This window comes from Delphinus delphis, chromosome 2, assembly GCF_949987515.2.
Source record: "Delphinus delphis chromosome 2, mDelDel1.2, whole genome shotgun sequence".
In the NCBI taxonomy this organism is placed as follows: Eukaryota; Metazoa; Chordata; class Mammalia; order Artiodactyla; family Delphinidae; genus Delphinus; species Delphinus delphis.
In genome coordinates, this window is record NC_082684.1 from 12129486 (window position 1) to 12145578 (window position 16093).

The 16093-nt window shown below is 46.0% G+C and overlaps 1 protein-coding gene across 1 annotated transcript in view; it reads left to right on the forward strand.

The window, feature by feature from the left end:
• The first annotated feature begins 694 nt into the window (after positions 1-694).
• The window catches only part of LGMN (legumain), a 34950-nt gene continuing 19551 nt past the window's right edge, over positions 695-16093 (forward strand). The window contains exons 1-2 of the mRNA XM_060004016.1: positions 695-790; positions 10097-10263. Coding sequence (XP_059859999.1) covers positions 10126-10263 — 138 coding nt within the window. The 5' untranslated portion in view covers positions 695-790; positions 10097-10125. The remainder of the gene's footprint in view (positions 791-10096; positions 10264-16093) is intronic.

Sequence of the window (16093 nt, forward strand, 5' to 3'; positions counted from 1 at the left end):
ACTTTGTATGTATAGTATTTCATTTTTCTCTCCCTGTGAGATAATACCAACCGTCTGAGAAGTAGCATTGCATATGGATTAAAAGCACGGGATTCTGCAACTAGACTGCCTGGCTCCGCATTCTGGCTCTGCCACTTCAGAGGTGTGTGACCTTCAGAAAATTAACCTCCCTGACAAAACTTCCCTCCGTTGCCTTATGTGTACGCTAATAGTTCCTCCCTCTCGTGGGGTTGTTAGGAGGACGAAACAGATCTGCACATCGAATCTCCTGGGGCTCTTTAAAGATTCCAAAACCCAGGCCACACGCAGACCAATGAACTCACAGTCTCTAGGGTGAGACGGAGGCATCAGTGTCTCTGAAGCTACTCTAGGTGGTTCCAAATATGTGCACAAGTTTGGAAACTGAGGGTTAAAGTGCTCCGCGCGCTGGCTTTGATCCTTGGGTGGAATCACTGCGCCCCCTGTTCCCACGCACTCCAGGACCCCCGTCCCCACCCACCCAGCCCTAGCTCACTGCGTACCCGCCTCCCTGGGTTTCTTTAGCCTCGGAGCTCAGAAGGCCCGGCGGGTGCACGCTGGGACTCGTAGTCCCTGCGACTCTCCGGCCGCTTTCCCGCTTCCCATTGGCTTTCTAAGACGCCCCGCCCCGAAGCTCCGCCAATCACCACGGCGCAGCAGACCCTCAAAGCGGGGAGCGAGGACGCTGCTCTGCAATCACTGCAGGGCTACCGTCGGAAGGTGGCTGGTTGGAGGCGGCGCGTTGCGAGGAGTTCCCACGGTCCCACCGCAGGTAACCTTGATTCCTGGCAGGGGACTGCGGCCGGGTCCCAAGCCCCGGACCAGGGTCGCCCATCTGCCGCAGCTCTTGGCTTCAAGGCAGGGATTTTCAGTTTCCCCGGCCTTTGCTGAGTAATCCATTTCTCACCCAGCGAAAGGGAGTTTCTGCAAACGATGAATTCCGAGGGAAACCCTGCACCTCTCAGCCTGCCATGCTGTGGGGTTGTTGGTTGGCAGGGTGGGGCTCCTTCTGTTACGCGTGCTCTGGCAGGAGACCCAGGCCCCTCCGAGCTCAGAGAGAAACAGACCCGAGACGAGAGCACATTTACTAAGGTCTCATAGCCAGAGAGTGCCGGGAGGTGTCTGGGGCCTGGCTCCCATCTTCACAGTCTAGAAACAGGTCAAGCTGTTGAGGCTTGTAATGCGGAGGATTGCACCAGTTTCCAGTTAGTTCTCAGTAGTCCAGGGGGGAAGGGGTTATGTTAACCACCACAACTAATATACCCAAACGTATAAAAACATCCCTCCTGAGAAATCAGGAAAGCTCTACTTCTCAGAGGCTTGAGCTGGTGGGACTTACAGGATGATTCACATCAACAATGGAAGTGAAAGTTACCTGGATTTGGTCCCCTCTCCTAACTCTTAGAGTTGAGGTTATACCCACAGGTGTTATTCAGTGCCAAGAACTGCAGAATCTGGGGGCTGGGAGAAGGAACTTTGTGTCGTATGCTTTGTTTGAGAGGTGAAAATAAATGCCCAGGATTTGAGAGTTGCCCTGTGGTATGTAGTGAGTGGAGTAGCCCCGCTTTCTTCACTCCAGGGCTGCATTCGTTAGCAAACATATATTGAGCCTTACTCAGCTTTTTGAGCAGGGATTATTTCGTAAAGGGGAGAGGCAGTCTACCATGAACCATTCCAGTGTTCAAGGGGCAGCATCTAACCCTGACTTGTGGGAAGAGAGAGAACTTTGCAGAGAAGGGAATGATTGAATGGAGCTTGAGGGATGGGCAGGAGCTAATGAGATGTAGGAGAAGAGCGTTTCGCCTGGGAAACAGCATGATGAAGACAGGGAAAGAGCACCAATTTTGGACCTGGAGTCCCGGAGCCTGGTTGGAGCAAGGGATTTCACGTGGATAGTGGAGAACAGAGAGGCACGTCTTGGCAGGATCTCCTGTGCTGCTGTAAGAGATTTGGATTTTGTCCTGAAAGCCCTGGAAGCCGAATTTAGTAGATGTGTATCTTAGATACTCTCTAATTTGGAAAGGTGTTGGAGAGAGGCCACACCAGGGAGCTCATTGCAGTAATTCCCAGGAGAATTGCTGAGGGTTTTAAAAACTGTTGCAGCGGGAAGGGAGAGAAGATGAAAAAACTGTGAACTGTTAAGGAGGTGAACACCATACCCAGTATTGTTCAGTAAAAATATACTGAAGCGAATGCTGTCTCTTGAGTTTTCCACCTATGACTATCTTTTTAGGAAATTACCCACATTTTTTCCCCCCTTAAACTGCAGACATTGCTTTGTAGACCAAAATTCGAATCCCAGTTTAGGATGGGGAAATTATCACATATGTCGAGGATGTTGAAATCTGAATGGTTAAGCATATAAGACTTGAATTTTCCTGTAATCCAGGAGAGACAAATTAAACCCCATAATTAGATCACTTTATATCTATCAGATTAGGAATTATGAAGTTTGATACTCTCGAGAGATGATAGAAATTTGGAAGAGTATCTTAGAACAGTACAGCTGCTAGCAAAATAGGTATATCTTTTTTTTTTTTTATTTTTGGCTGCGTTGGGTTTTCATTGCTGCACGTGGGCTTTCTCTAGTTGCAGCGAGCGGGGGCTTCTCTTCGTTGCGGTGAGCGGGCTTCTCATTGCGGTGGCTTCTCTTGTGTGGAGCACGGGCTCTAGGTGCACAGGCTTCAGTAGTTGCAGCATGCAGGCTCGATAGTTGTGGCTCACGGGCTCTAGAGCGCAGGCTCAGTAGTTGTGGTGCACAAGCTTAGTTGCTCCGCGGCGTATGGGATCTTCTTGGACCAGGGCTCGAACTTGTGTCTCCTGCATTGGCAGGCAGATTCTTAACCACTGCACCACCAGGGAAGCCCCCAAATAGGTATATCTTAAGACTCAGTGGTTCTACTCCTAAAGTACCTTAGAGAAAGAGACATTTGTGTACAAGGAGATGAGTATAAGAATGTTTTTGCAACATTGTTTGTAATAGTAAAAAAATTGAAACAGCCTAAATGTCTGTTAGTAGGGGAATGTTTATAAAGTGGATATATATTTTTTAAAGTATAATAAATTGATTGGAATGAAATAACTTACGGTAGTGGTTACCTTGTGGTATGGGGAGAATGGGACAGGACATGGGGGACTATTTTTTCTGTAATGTTTTGTTTACGGGGAAAGAGGGTTAACGGATTTACAGAATATTAACAGTTGATGATCTGGATGATGGTAACAGGTATTTTATGTTATACTTTGTACATTTCTGTAGTTTAATGTGTATCCTTCAATTTTGTAAAATATAAATTATAGCAAAATTAAACTTAATAATTAACATCTGGCTATAAAAGTCATGTTCATTGATTTTGGGAAAAGACTACAAACTATTATTAATCCCAGGTTTCAAAATATAGTAATTTGGAAGAAATTCAAAAAAAGGAATTCAAGTGCCAATAAAAGCAGTGAAAATAAAACTGTAGAAAAACCATTAACCATTGGTCAGATTTAACTTTGCTAGATTCCTAATTGTAATCATTAGTAGATTTAAAAAATGTAGGGAGGGGGAAAGGTAAGCTGGGATGAAGTGAGAGAGTGGCATTTACATATATACACTACCAAAGGTAAAATAAATAGCTAGTGGGAAGCAGCGGCATAGCACAGGGAGATCATCAGCTCGGTGCTTTGTGACCACCTAGAGGGGTGGGATAGGGAGGGTGGGAGGGAGACGCAAGAGGGAGGGCATATGGAAATATATGTATACGTATAGCTGATTCACTTTGTTATACAGCAGAAACTAACACAACATTGTAAAGCAATTATACTCCAATAAAGATGTCAAAAAAAATCTTTGATGTAAAAAATAAAAATAATAAATAATGCTTTCTTGACTATATTTTGAAATATGATATAGCTGCTAGTACCTTTTGTAATGTTAAAATATAATTTTTAAAAAGTAAAGTCATAATTTTATACAGATATAAAAATGAACCAGTGTTAAAGATTGTATTTAACTTATTAATGAGGAGATTCAGTGAGGTATTACAACCAGTTGAAAGGAGAATCCAAAGTACATTTGTAGATTAGAAATACTGAAATGTGCCTTGTGAAGCCTGGATTCTTTCTTTCACTAGAGTCACTTGAACCTTCACTTGATAGAATTCATTTGCATGTCTTTAGACATGAATTACTAGCATTGCTAGTATCCATGGTTTACAGAGTTGTGAAAAAAATTTCCATAGAATCAGAATTAGATAACTTTGAAGGACATGCTCTAATCTAGAATCTGCTTTGCCACTGAATCAGAAATTTTCCCTATGGAAAAAAGTTTGATTAACTAACTTGAACAAAATCCATATTTTGTTTGAGATTTGAGATAAGACCTATTTGGATTCTTTTTTTTTTATTTCACTCTTGAAACAGGAAATCAAAGGATTTGAGAACTGAATGGGCCCTTAATAGTTTAGTTCTACCGTCTCATTTCACAGATGGACAATTAAGGCCCAGAGAGGGTCTCCCTTGACTTAGTAACTACCTGTCCCATATTAAAGAGTAATTGCACCTGACATTTTTTAAAAAATGGCAAGACGGGTTTTATTCCAGCAGTTGCATTAGAAGAGAGAGACTTCAGTATAGAACTGAGTTCAACTCCAAATACATCAAGGACAGCCGAGACTTATCACCAATAGGCAGAGTGGGAGGGTCAGTGGCTGAAAAATGACTAAGAGGAGCTTGATAAGATGTCAAAGATGGGAGGTTCTTGCAGGATTCTTGCTAAACCTGGGCTCAGCAGGCCAAGGTCTAGTCGAGAAGAGGGCTCAGAGGAGCTCGACTTAAGTTTGGTGAAGGAGGGGTCCTTGTCATCTGTCCTTGTCTCTCTTGCATGATGATTTTGTTGTAAGCCCCCAGGGAACAGAGAGCAGAATCAAAAACCTGTAGGTTTGGAAGGCTCTTCACATATACCATTGTCTGCCCAGCTGCTTCTCCTGGCTTTGACGGTTCGCTGTCTCTAACCCAGAGCAAGTAGCAAGTACAGGGCTGATGGTGGGAGGTCATAATGGTGGTTAAGGTGCGGGCTTTGGTGTCAGACGTGGAGCTGAACTTGATTCTGCTATTTAGATGGTCCTCTAACGGTAGCCTATTACTTGCATTGCTGGTACCAGTTGATCTAGAATGGGCATTCTGTCCCAAACCTCCCAAATGGATAAACCCCAATTGATGGTACACTTCCTGAAGTCAAGTGGAGTCCTTCAATTGAATCACTGACCTCATGTAGCCCTGTAGCCTGAGAGGGTTGCAGGACCAGTGGAACCAGTGAGGACCTGTCCTTGGAGGCTGCTGAAATTCATTTGTAAAGGCTTGTCCGTTGACTTTGACTTTGTGTGGTTCAGGTTCTCCTTTGACGGGTTCTTCTTCTAAGAGCTCTTTATAACCAATTACCAACAAGAGCTTTAAAATAGGGTGGTGAAGAGTACTGTGGGTATCCTGCTACTGGGGGAAACTTGGAGGCCCTGGGGTATGGGGTGCAGCGCTCCCATCTGTGGTTGCAGGGTCTCCCAGATGTTCACATAAACAGTGCTTTTTTGTGACAAGCAAGGTGGTGTAGTGGAAGAAGCAATCTTTGGAATGAGATCTGTGTGTCACCCAGCAGTGCCACTTTCTACCTAGTTTCTCCACCTCTGCGAGTCCGTCTCAGCTGAAGGGAGTAATGAGCCTGCTCACAGGCTGCTGTGAAGATGGTAAAGTGCCTCACACACTGCATGGCTCATAGACACACACATATCCCACTCACCCACCGTGTGCAGCAGCACAGCACTCTTGGGGAAACTTCCGTCCCGCCCGTGGTTAGAGCAAAAGCTACCTGGGTCATTTTCTCCCTGCAAACAGTTAGCAGACTGAACACATACCCCTAACCATCCCCTTGGAGGTCTTTCCACGCTTGGCACGTTAAAAACTGCCTTCCTCTTTTAAAGGCGTCACTGTATCCCATTATAAGGATGTATCATAATTGATTTAACTAGGCAGGCTCCTGTAGATGACCATTTATGTTGCTTCCAGGCGGGCTCCCTTACCTTCTTAAAATCTCCCCCGGGCTTCCCTGGTGGCGGGGCAGGTGGTTGAGAGTCCACCTGCCGATGCAGGGGACACGGGTTCGTGCCCCGGTCCGGGAAGATCCCACATGCCGCGGAGCGGCTGGGCCCGTGAGCCGTGGCCGCTGAGCCTGCGCGTCCGGAGCCTGTGCTCCGCAACGGGAGAGGCCACAACAGTGAGAGGCCCGCGTACCGCAAAAAAAAAAAAAAAAAAAAAAAAATCTCCCCCTTTTGAAAATGATACCAGCCACTCCCACTGGGACTGCCTCCCCCTGCCTTTATTTCTTCCCCAGCACTCATCACCACCGGACAACCTGTGCGTTTCAGTGGTCTGTCTCTTCCTGCTAGAATGTCAGCTCTGCGAAGGGTTTCATCTGTTTGGGCCCTCTTCAGTGCCTGTGAGCACCTGGTGGGTGCTCAGGCCATGTTTGTTGGACGGGTGGGTGGGTAGACAGGAAGAAGTAGATGACAGCGCCCGTGTGACTGGTGCCATGGAGGGCCACGAGCAAAGGGCGGTCGCCAAGGGCTCGTTTGTCGGGGATCATTTACTTTTTCCTCATGAACTTTTCACTCTGATGAAACAAGAATAATAGGTATGCTGCAAGATTATGACTTTGTTTTCATGTTTTGACGTTGTCAAGAACATTGCTGACCAGGAAGTTGCTGTCTGAGACCTGCTGCTTTGAGATGTATTCATTGCTGAGGGCAATGGAAGGATTAGATTACTTTCACATCTTTCCTTTGCCCCAGGCCCTGATATGTTTCCCAGAATAGCATTAGTATGTTTTTTTAAGTTGCATTTCCCAGTCAGTGTCACCCTGTGAGGCTTTTATTTATTTATTTGTTTTAAAAATTTATTTTATTGATTTATTTTTGGCTGCCTTGGGTCTTCGATGCTGCCCTCAGGCTTTCTCGAGTTGCGGAGAGCGGGGGCTACTCTTCGTTACGGTGCGTGGGATTCTCATTGCGGTGGCTTCTCTTGTTGGAGCGCAGGCAGGCGGATTCTTAACCACTGCGCCACCAGCGAAGTCCCTGTGAGGCTTTTAACTTGGCATTGTGTTCAAGGAACCACAACTCTGTGTTTATAAGAAGAAGAAAAAAAAGAAGATAGACAGGAACCATCGCCAAATGTTAACCATGAAAATATCACTTGTGTATGGATAAGGTACTTTGCCTCACCGAGGAGTAACTTGCTAGTATTTTAGTAGAAGAATGAAAGGTAAACTGGAACTTGTAAAACTAACCTGGTGGTGTTTTCTGTTTGCTAATTTAGGCATTTGAGCTCGTGATGTCTATTCTGTTGTTCACAGTCAGCCAACCATTCAATTTTAGTATTTTATTTCAATATGAAGGGGGAGGACTTGCCTCGTGGTCCAGTGGTTAAGGATCCATGCTTCCACTGCAGGGGCCACGAGTTCGATCCCTGGTCAGGGGAACTAAGATCCTGCATGCTGTGAGGCACAGGAAAAAAAAAAGAGGGGGAAAGGTCACACACCAGTGTCTCCAGAGGAATGAGCCCCTTCGGGATTAAGTCGCATGATTAAAACTCAGAAGAGAATGGTGTGCAAACCAGAGAGCCTGTTACATGATTGTCGATGCAAGATGATAAAAACCCCAGGCTGTACCAGTCACGTGGGCTGAGAGCACATTCTGGCTCCCCGTGGTTTCAGTTTTCCCGGAACGTAGCCATGTCTACTGGTTTCTGTATTGTCTCTGTCTGCTTTCCTGATACAATGGGAATTGAAGAGTTGTGATGGAAATGATGTGACCTGCAAAGCTGAAAATACTTACTTTCCAACCCTTTACAGAAAGAGTTTGCCGACCCCTGCCGCATGGGACGGCTTCCTGGGAGGCTTGGCTACAGCGGGGAGGCTGCTGGCTGGAGGACCTCAGCAGTCACTGGCACACCTCCCCTCCCGTTTGGAGGCCACTGCAGAGCTCTGGGGACGGGAGCTTGGCTGTCTCTTGCCTGACCTCACTGCTGCTGCTTCATATATTTGTATAACTTCACCTTTTATTGCCCCATGGTGAGCCCTGGGCAGGTCGAGTGGACTCGGGAGAGCATCCTCCGATACACGCTAACGTACTCACAGACCAGCAGGTTCCAGTGTTGGGGCAGCCTGGGCAGTCCACTGCCCTCATCTGTGACGCACCTTGACCGTTTCAAGACAATCTTGAAAACAAACCTGGGGCACGTTATTGTAGCTACCCGTGCATCCATGACCTTGCAGTAGAGCTAAAGAAACCTGGATCCAGCACCAACTCAGATTCTTAATTCTTACACATTAAGAACTGAGTTCTTGGGAGACGTTATTCGGGGGATAGGGTAGTGTGGTTTCTTGACGGGGATGCCAGGCTTCTGGGCGGAGCCGACTAGAGCCTGCCAGGGTTAAGGAAGAGGCCTGCTGTGAGTCCAAGTGTTGTCCTGGGCATCACCCAGAGCTTGTCAGAAATGCAGAGTCTCAGGCCCTGCCCAGGCCTACTGAATCAGAATCGGCCTTCTAACAAGCCCCCCAGGTGATCTCGGCGGACAGTCAAGTTGGAGAAGTGCTGGCCCGAGGTGCTTTTACTTGTTTAAACTTTGACCAGACTCAGGGCTTTCTGTTCTTTCACTTGGGGGGACATCCATCATTTTGAGTTTCAGCACAGTGTCAGGCACAGATGCCGAGGATGGTTTCTTAGGCTTAGACGTGGTTCATGCCTTAGCTGGCTGTGCGATCCGTGAGGACAGAGGCCTTTTCCTGTCCCTGCTGCGTTCCTGGCACCCAGCACTTTGTTTGGCAGGGTTGGAGTTCAGGAGACTCTGGCCCAATGGGTGAATGAATGAGTGAATAAATTAGTGAATGAGTGAATGAGCGCTATTTCGTCAGAAGGCATCGGAGGCAGAGGTTAGCCTCCTAGACTTTGCTCTGCTCTGAGTTTCTATATCTCAGAGCAGACTGAGATGCTCAAAGACTGTTTTTCCTCTTGTCTCAGAGTGAGAGGCCTGGCTTCTGTCACAGGAAGGCTGTTTTTTAAAATAACATAGTCAGGACACAGGGCAGTAAGATAACATACTTGTCTGAGTAATGCAAAGTGGCCTCAGTCTTGCCTTTTGTGCTTTAAAGCCCTTCAAAGTTTTGGCAATGAAGTATAAAATTGGGCATGTACTTCATTAAGAATAAAGTCTTGAGATGCAGAACCATGTGGCAGAAAGGCTGGACCAGGAATTCAGAAGGCATTGGTTCTGATCTCTGGCCAGAGCTGACTGTCTGCAGATATTGGACAAGTCACTTCTCTCATGCTTCAACCTCCCCGTCCTGTAACACAAGGATTAAAATATTTGCCCCGCCTCTTGAACAGAATAATGTAAATGGATTGTGTTATGCAAAGACATTCATTTGGGCTGCCAGTGTTAGACTCTAGCTTATCCAGATATCTCCCAAATGTAAATTGCCCCCCCTGTGTTTATATTGAATGTATGTTGAATTTTTACAAACTTTATTGTATAATCTATTAATTGTAGTAAAAGAGACAAAAATAAAGATCATCCTTAATTCCACCTACCAAGAATAACTGCTGTTAACTTTTGTCTGCCTTCCACATTTTGCTGTGCACACATTATATGTCTGTTTTCTTACAAATAGTTCATAGTATGTGGTAGGCGTTTTCCCAACACAGTCAAGTTTGTTGATGGATTTTGTCTGCCATATTCCAAGTTGTGACAAAAACTTTAAAAGGTTGCCCCAAGAGCTTTCTCAATATTCTTTGGTTTATACTCGTAACTTCAACCCACAGTGAAGGTTGGGAGCTATGGGCAGCCCCCTGCTCCACCCGGGGAAAAGGGCCGCAGAGCTAAGAATAAAATTCTGCTCTGTCATCATTTTTCTCCTCAGCTTGTTGTGTCTGACGACTAAATCGTCTTATCTTTTTGACCCGTTTGCTGTGATCTTTGCCTAGGGGCCAGTCATGTTCTTCTGTTCACGTCATTCCTTTCTTGCCTGACTCAGCCTTTTTCTTCCCAGATTTCTACAGTGGAACTCCAAGGCGCAGAATGATTTGGGAAGTCGCTGTGTTGCTCAGCTTGGCCCTGGGAGCTGGTGCTATTCCCGTGGACGATCCTGAGGACGGAGGCAAGCACTGGGTGGTGATCGTCGCGGGATCAAATGGCTGGTATAATTATAGGCACCAGGTAAGAAAATGACTCATCGTTTCCTTTATGACGCTGGCATTCTGTAAACAATCCTGAACATTGTTACTAGAACAGACTTTTTAAAAAGCCAGTTATGTTCCTATTAGGTTGGCAAAAATAAGTGCGTTGGTGAGGCTATGGAGAAATGGGAACCCTCCCACGTTGCTGGGTGGATTATGAAATGGTACAGCCATTTTGGAAAACATTTTGACAGTTTCTCAAAGTGGCCCATCTTGGGTCACCTCAGTCTGATGCAGGGTTTCTCAACCTTGGCACTATTGACACTTGGGTCCAGGTAATTCTTTATTGTTGGGGGCTGTCCTGCACATTGTAGGATGTTTGCCAGCATCCTTGACCCCTGCCCTCTAGATACCAGGAGCATCACCCAACCCACTGTCACGACCAAAGTTGTCTCCAGCCTGTGCCAAATGTCCCCAGTTGAGACCCACTGGTCTAATGCCTTCATTTCATAAATAAGGAAACTGAGACTTGAAGAGAGGCGGTGACTCACCCGAGGCCACGCAGCAAGTTGAGGTGCAGACGGGACTCTGGTCAAAGCATCGCGAGGCCTCTTTGCCCTCCACGCCTCTGCCCTGCTGCTGTGCCCTTACCCCTTTCTCCTCATCTTTCCTGGCATTCCCAGCAAATCAGCCTGGCAGAAATCAGAGCGGAAAGAATCTGTATTCGTAAATACATTAAAAATGCAGCCTCCAGATGAGAACGTAAAACGGTGCAGCTGCTTCGGGAAACAGTCTGGCCGTTCTTCGAAAGTTTCAACACACAGTGACCATATGACCCAGCATTTCACTCTTTAGGTATATACTAAAATAAATAAATAAACACATATGTCCCCCCTAATAAAACTTGTACTCAGATGATGAGAGCAGTTTTGTTCACGTTAACCAAAAAGTGGAAACAGTCCAAGTGTCCATCAACTGATAAATGGATAAACAAAATGCAGTCCATCCATGCATTTGGCCATAAAAAACAACAAGGTACTGTATACATGCTTCAACATGGCTGAACCATAAAACATTATGCTAAGTGAGAGAAGGCGGTCACAAAGGACCATAGGATTCCATTTATATATGGAAGTCTAGCATAGGGAAATCTAGAGAAACAGAATGTAGATTAGTAGTTGCCAAGGTCTGGGCAGAGGGAATGACTGCTAATGGGTATGGGTCTCTTTTGGGGGTGATGAAAATGTTCTGGAATTTGAGAGTGGTGATGGTTGCGTGACTTTGTGAACATACTAGAAACCACTGAATTGTATATATTAAAAGGTTGACTTTTATGGTATGTGAATTATACCTTAATAAAGTTGTTATTTAAAAAGTCATTGAGGGAATTCCCTGGTGGTTCGGTGGTGAGGACTGCACTCTTTCACTGCTGAGGATCTGGGTTCAATCCCTGGTTGGGGAACTAAGATCCTGCAAGCTGTGTGGTGCAGCAAAAATAAATAAATAAATAATTTTAGGGACTTCCCTGGTGGTGCGGTGGATAAGGCTCCATGCTCCCAATGCAGGGGGCCCGGGTTTGATCCTTGCTCAGGGAACTAGATCCCACATGCGTGCCGCAACTAAGAGATCACATGCCACAACTAAGGAGCCCAGGTGCTACAACTAAGGAGCGCATGTGCTGCAACTAAGGAGCTGGCGAGCCACAACTAAGGAACCCGCCTGCCACAACTAAGACCTGGTGCAACCAAATAAATAAATATTTAAAAATTTTTTTTAATTAAAAAAAATTTTTAAAAAGAGTAAGAAAATTTAAAAAAAAGAAAAAGAAAAAAAAGTCATTGAATCTTTCAGTTCTCAGAGACAAGATGCACAGATGATCATGGTTGGTGCTGGGCTTGCATCTAAGAGCCCTTTACACAAATGAACTCATTTAACCATTGTGGGGTTACGTGCAGTAGGTCTGGTTGTTGTTCCCTTTTTACGGATGCATGGACTGAGGCTTTGAAAAGGTCAGTACTTCAACCCAACGTGGCCCAGATGGCAAGTGGTCGAGCCAGGATTCAAACCCAGACTGACTAGCTCCAGAGCAGCGCCGTCCAACAGGAGAGCCACCTGTGTCGTGGCAAATTTTCTAGTAGCCACATTTTTGTTTTTTTTACAGTAAAAAGAAACAGGTGAAATTAACTTTCATATGCCCTCTTTAACCCAGTATAGCCAAACTATCATCATTTCATTTGTAAACAATATAAAAAGTTACTAATGAGATACTTTACGTTTTTTTTAAAATATACTACGTCATCAAAATCATTTCATTTGTAAACAATATAAAAAGTTACTAATGAGATGCTTTACGTTTTTTAAAAATATACTAAGTCATCAAAATCCAGTGCACGTTTACCTTCACGTTACATTCAGTTTGGACTGGTCATATTTGAAGTGCTCAGTCACCAAGTGTGGCCAGCGGCTGCTGTATTAGACAGCACGGACCTAGCGTCTGTGTTCCTGATGGCTTAGCAGGGCTGCCTCACGTGCGTTTCCCTCCCAGGGTGTCAGTTTCATATCTGTTAAATAGGGGTTGGTTTAGATGAACTTCCTACCAGCTCTATAATTTGATGATTATTGAATGACTTATTTCTTGAATGCTTTTTGTATGTTAGCTGAATCGGAAATTTGGCTTGATTGAAAAATTATGATGGCAAAATGATCCCTTTTCTTTTTAATGCTTAACCCAGACCTGACCCAGTTAAAGAGGAGCAACCCGAGTACTAACTGCCCAGCTCAGCTTTCTCCTCCCTCTCTAACCATGAGTCCGAAAGATGCAGTGTTAAACATGGGTCATTGAGAGTGGATAGGCTGCTTCCTCAGCCACCCTGGTTTTTATACAACCAACTTAAAAAAGCATGTATTATTGGTTAAATATTATTAAGTATAGGTATCCGATTAACCTTTGCCCCAGAAAACATTTTTAAGTGTTGCTAGTTTCCCTGGGTAAAATATTCCATATCAAGGTGGAATGAGGCAAGCAAGGCAAACAGAAGTGGCCACAGACTGAAATTTTCATCCCTAAATGAGGGAGGATGCTGGCACTGAGGCTGTGAAGAGGAAACGTGGGTGCTGAATCATCTCTGGCCTCAGCCCATGTACCGGCCGGACGGGTTCTCTGCCAACATTTGCCGTCTCGACTTTGGAGGCCGAGCACTAAAATAGCATTTGAAAGAATTTGTCCCCTAGAACCTACACACACTTTTTTTTCTACACAGACTTTTTTTTAAAATAAATTTATTTTATTTATTTATTTATTTTTGTCTGTGTTGGGTCTTCATTGCTGGGTGGGCTTTCTCTAGTTGCAGCAAGTGGGGACTTCCCACTGCGGTGGCTTCTCGTTGTGGAGCACGGGCACTAGGTGCGTGGGCTTCAGTAGTTGTAGCACGTGAGCTCAGTAGTTGTGGCTCATGGGTTCTAGAGCACAGGCTCAGTAGTTGTGGTGCATAGGCTGAGTTGCTCCGCGGAATGTGGGATCTTCCACGGCACAGGGATTGAACCCGTGTTCCCTGCATTGGCAGGCGGATTCTTAACCACTGCGCCACCAGGGAAGCCCCTCTACACAGACCTTTAAACTTACATTTTTATAGAGGTTTATATTTTCCTTGAGTGAACACAGCACTCATTATCACAAATTTCTTTTGTTTAGGGAAGATTTGTACACCAGGCACAATTAAATCACCGCAGAGAGCTTTTCTGTGCTTTCTGATGGTTATTTAACCTATGTTGGTTAAACTGAATTGGATTTCTCTGTTTTCCATTTTTGGCTGGGATAATGGGATGACAGAGAGGGAGTTGGCTGGTCTGCGGTGATGCTGGTGGGCGTGCGGCCTCTTGAGTATTGGGGGGAAGGTCTTGGGAGGACAGGCTCCTGCAGTGGCAGAGGCAGAAGCCAGGCTGCAGTGCATGGAGGACAGAGAGAGAGGCCCCGCAGTGCAAGCTAAGCTGCACACGGGGACAGCGGTACCATCTATTCTTCCGACAGGCTTGTAAGGGGGAAAAAGAAGTATGTAGGTCACCAGAGGAGGTACAGGACTGGAGGAGGGTTTCTTTTAGGGCAGAGATTTGAGCACGCCGAGAAGGAAAGTATAAGGCCCAGTGGGGGCAGCGGGGGGTGGTGTTAAGTAGATTGAAGGTGAAGTTCACCCTTGCCCAGGCCAACAGGAGGACGCTGAGGATGGTGGGAGTTGGGAGGACAGGCAGATGTGAGCCAGGTGTCACTAGGAGAAGGGGGCTTGGGGGGCGGTTTGAGGTCACTGCTGGGCAGTGGGGCACTGAAGGAGGAGGTCTGGCGTGTTGGCAGTAGGACAGGAGTGGTTTGAGAACAGCAGGAGGGGTGAGGGGCTGGGAGAATGCTGGTGCCTCTTCCCCTCTGCTGGTCTCAAGCTGGGGGCTGGCGCGGTAAGGAAGGGAGCTCCACCTCATCTGGGAAGGCTTTGAGAACATCCACATCCTGGGGCCAGGAGGAAGCAGGGAGGGAGAGGGAGAAGTCTAGAACTCACACACGTCGGAGTCGGGAGGAGAAGATATGATGATGGAGGGTCAAGGGCAGAGTCATTACATTTCTGAGAGACTGCCTTTCATTTTATATACTTTTAAAGTGTGTACAATGACCACTTTTTAGAAGCAGCTTTATTGAAGAGGTATACGTTTACATGTCATACAATCCACCTATCCTATAGCTTCGTGATTTTGTAAATTCATACAGTTGTGCAAGCATTACCACAGTCCGGTTTTAGGACCCTTCCATCATTCTAGAAAGTTCCCCATGCCTGTGCCCATCCCAGCCCCATGCAACCAAGGATTTGCCTTCTGTCTTTATTGTTTTGCCTTCTCCAAAAACTTCCTATAAATGGAGTCATACAATATGCAGTCTTTGTGGTGTCTGGCTTCTTTCGCTCAGCATAATGTGTTTGAGGTTGATCCATCTTGTTGCAAAATATCACGTATATTTTAAAAACAGAAACATGGATGGAGAGCAGAGCGGAGTAGGACTGACTTGGGGGAATGCAGTTAGCCCAGGAGGGCTGTCCTTGTACAAGCCAGAGGCTGGGCAGGGTCGTGGGGAATGTGGGCCGTGGACTTACACAGACCCCGGGTATAATTCCTGCTCTCCGCTCACCTGCTGTATTAGTTTGAACAAATTACGTAGTCTCGCTCTAAACCTCTGATTCTCCTCTGGAAAATTTGAGGTGGTGGTGAGCTCAGTGAGGCATCCCCGCAAAGCCCAGACCCAGGGCTTAGCCTCTGCCGTGCTCAGAGCACGTGTCAGGAAGTGGTCATATACACGCAGTGGTAATATACCCTCAAGTGGTAATATCCTCTCAATGAGCAGCCCGTGAGAACCACTTCCCAGCCCCTACCTGGTTTGAAAGTGGACCCCTTGGCAGTGACTAGAACATGCCCAGTATTTAACCTTTGCTCCAAGCCGGTTATCCTTATTTTGCTTACAGTTGGCCTGAGGTAAGGCAGCACAATCAGTGTCCAGACAGTGGCCTGCACCAGGACATCACGGGATGCATTAGTAAGCCCCGTCGGAACTCCTTACGCAGGCCATGAAACAAGCAGAGTCAGCAATCTCTGTTCAGTAGTCCAGAGGGCTCTGCCCTTTCTTTAAAGCCTTGCTCAATACCCTCCTCTCACATGGCATCTCGTATGGCATTTCTGTTTTAAGGGGAAAAAATGCATAGAGATCAGATATGTTTCAGGGAATCCATTCAAGTAACCTTTAACACCATCTCCAAGTCATTTGACTTGGCCTAACCCTACCTTTTATCTCTCTTGGGTACCAGTAAATGCTTGACTCCAACCAAAAACCCTTCTGAATT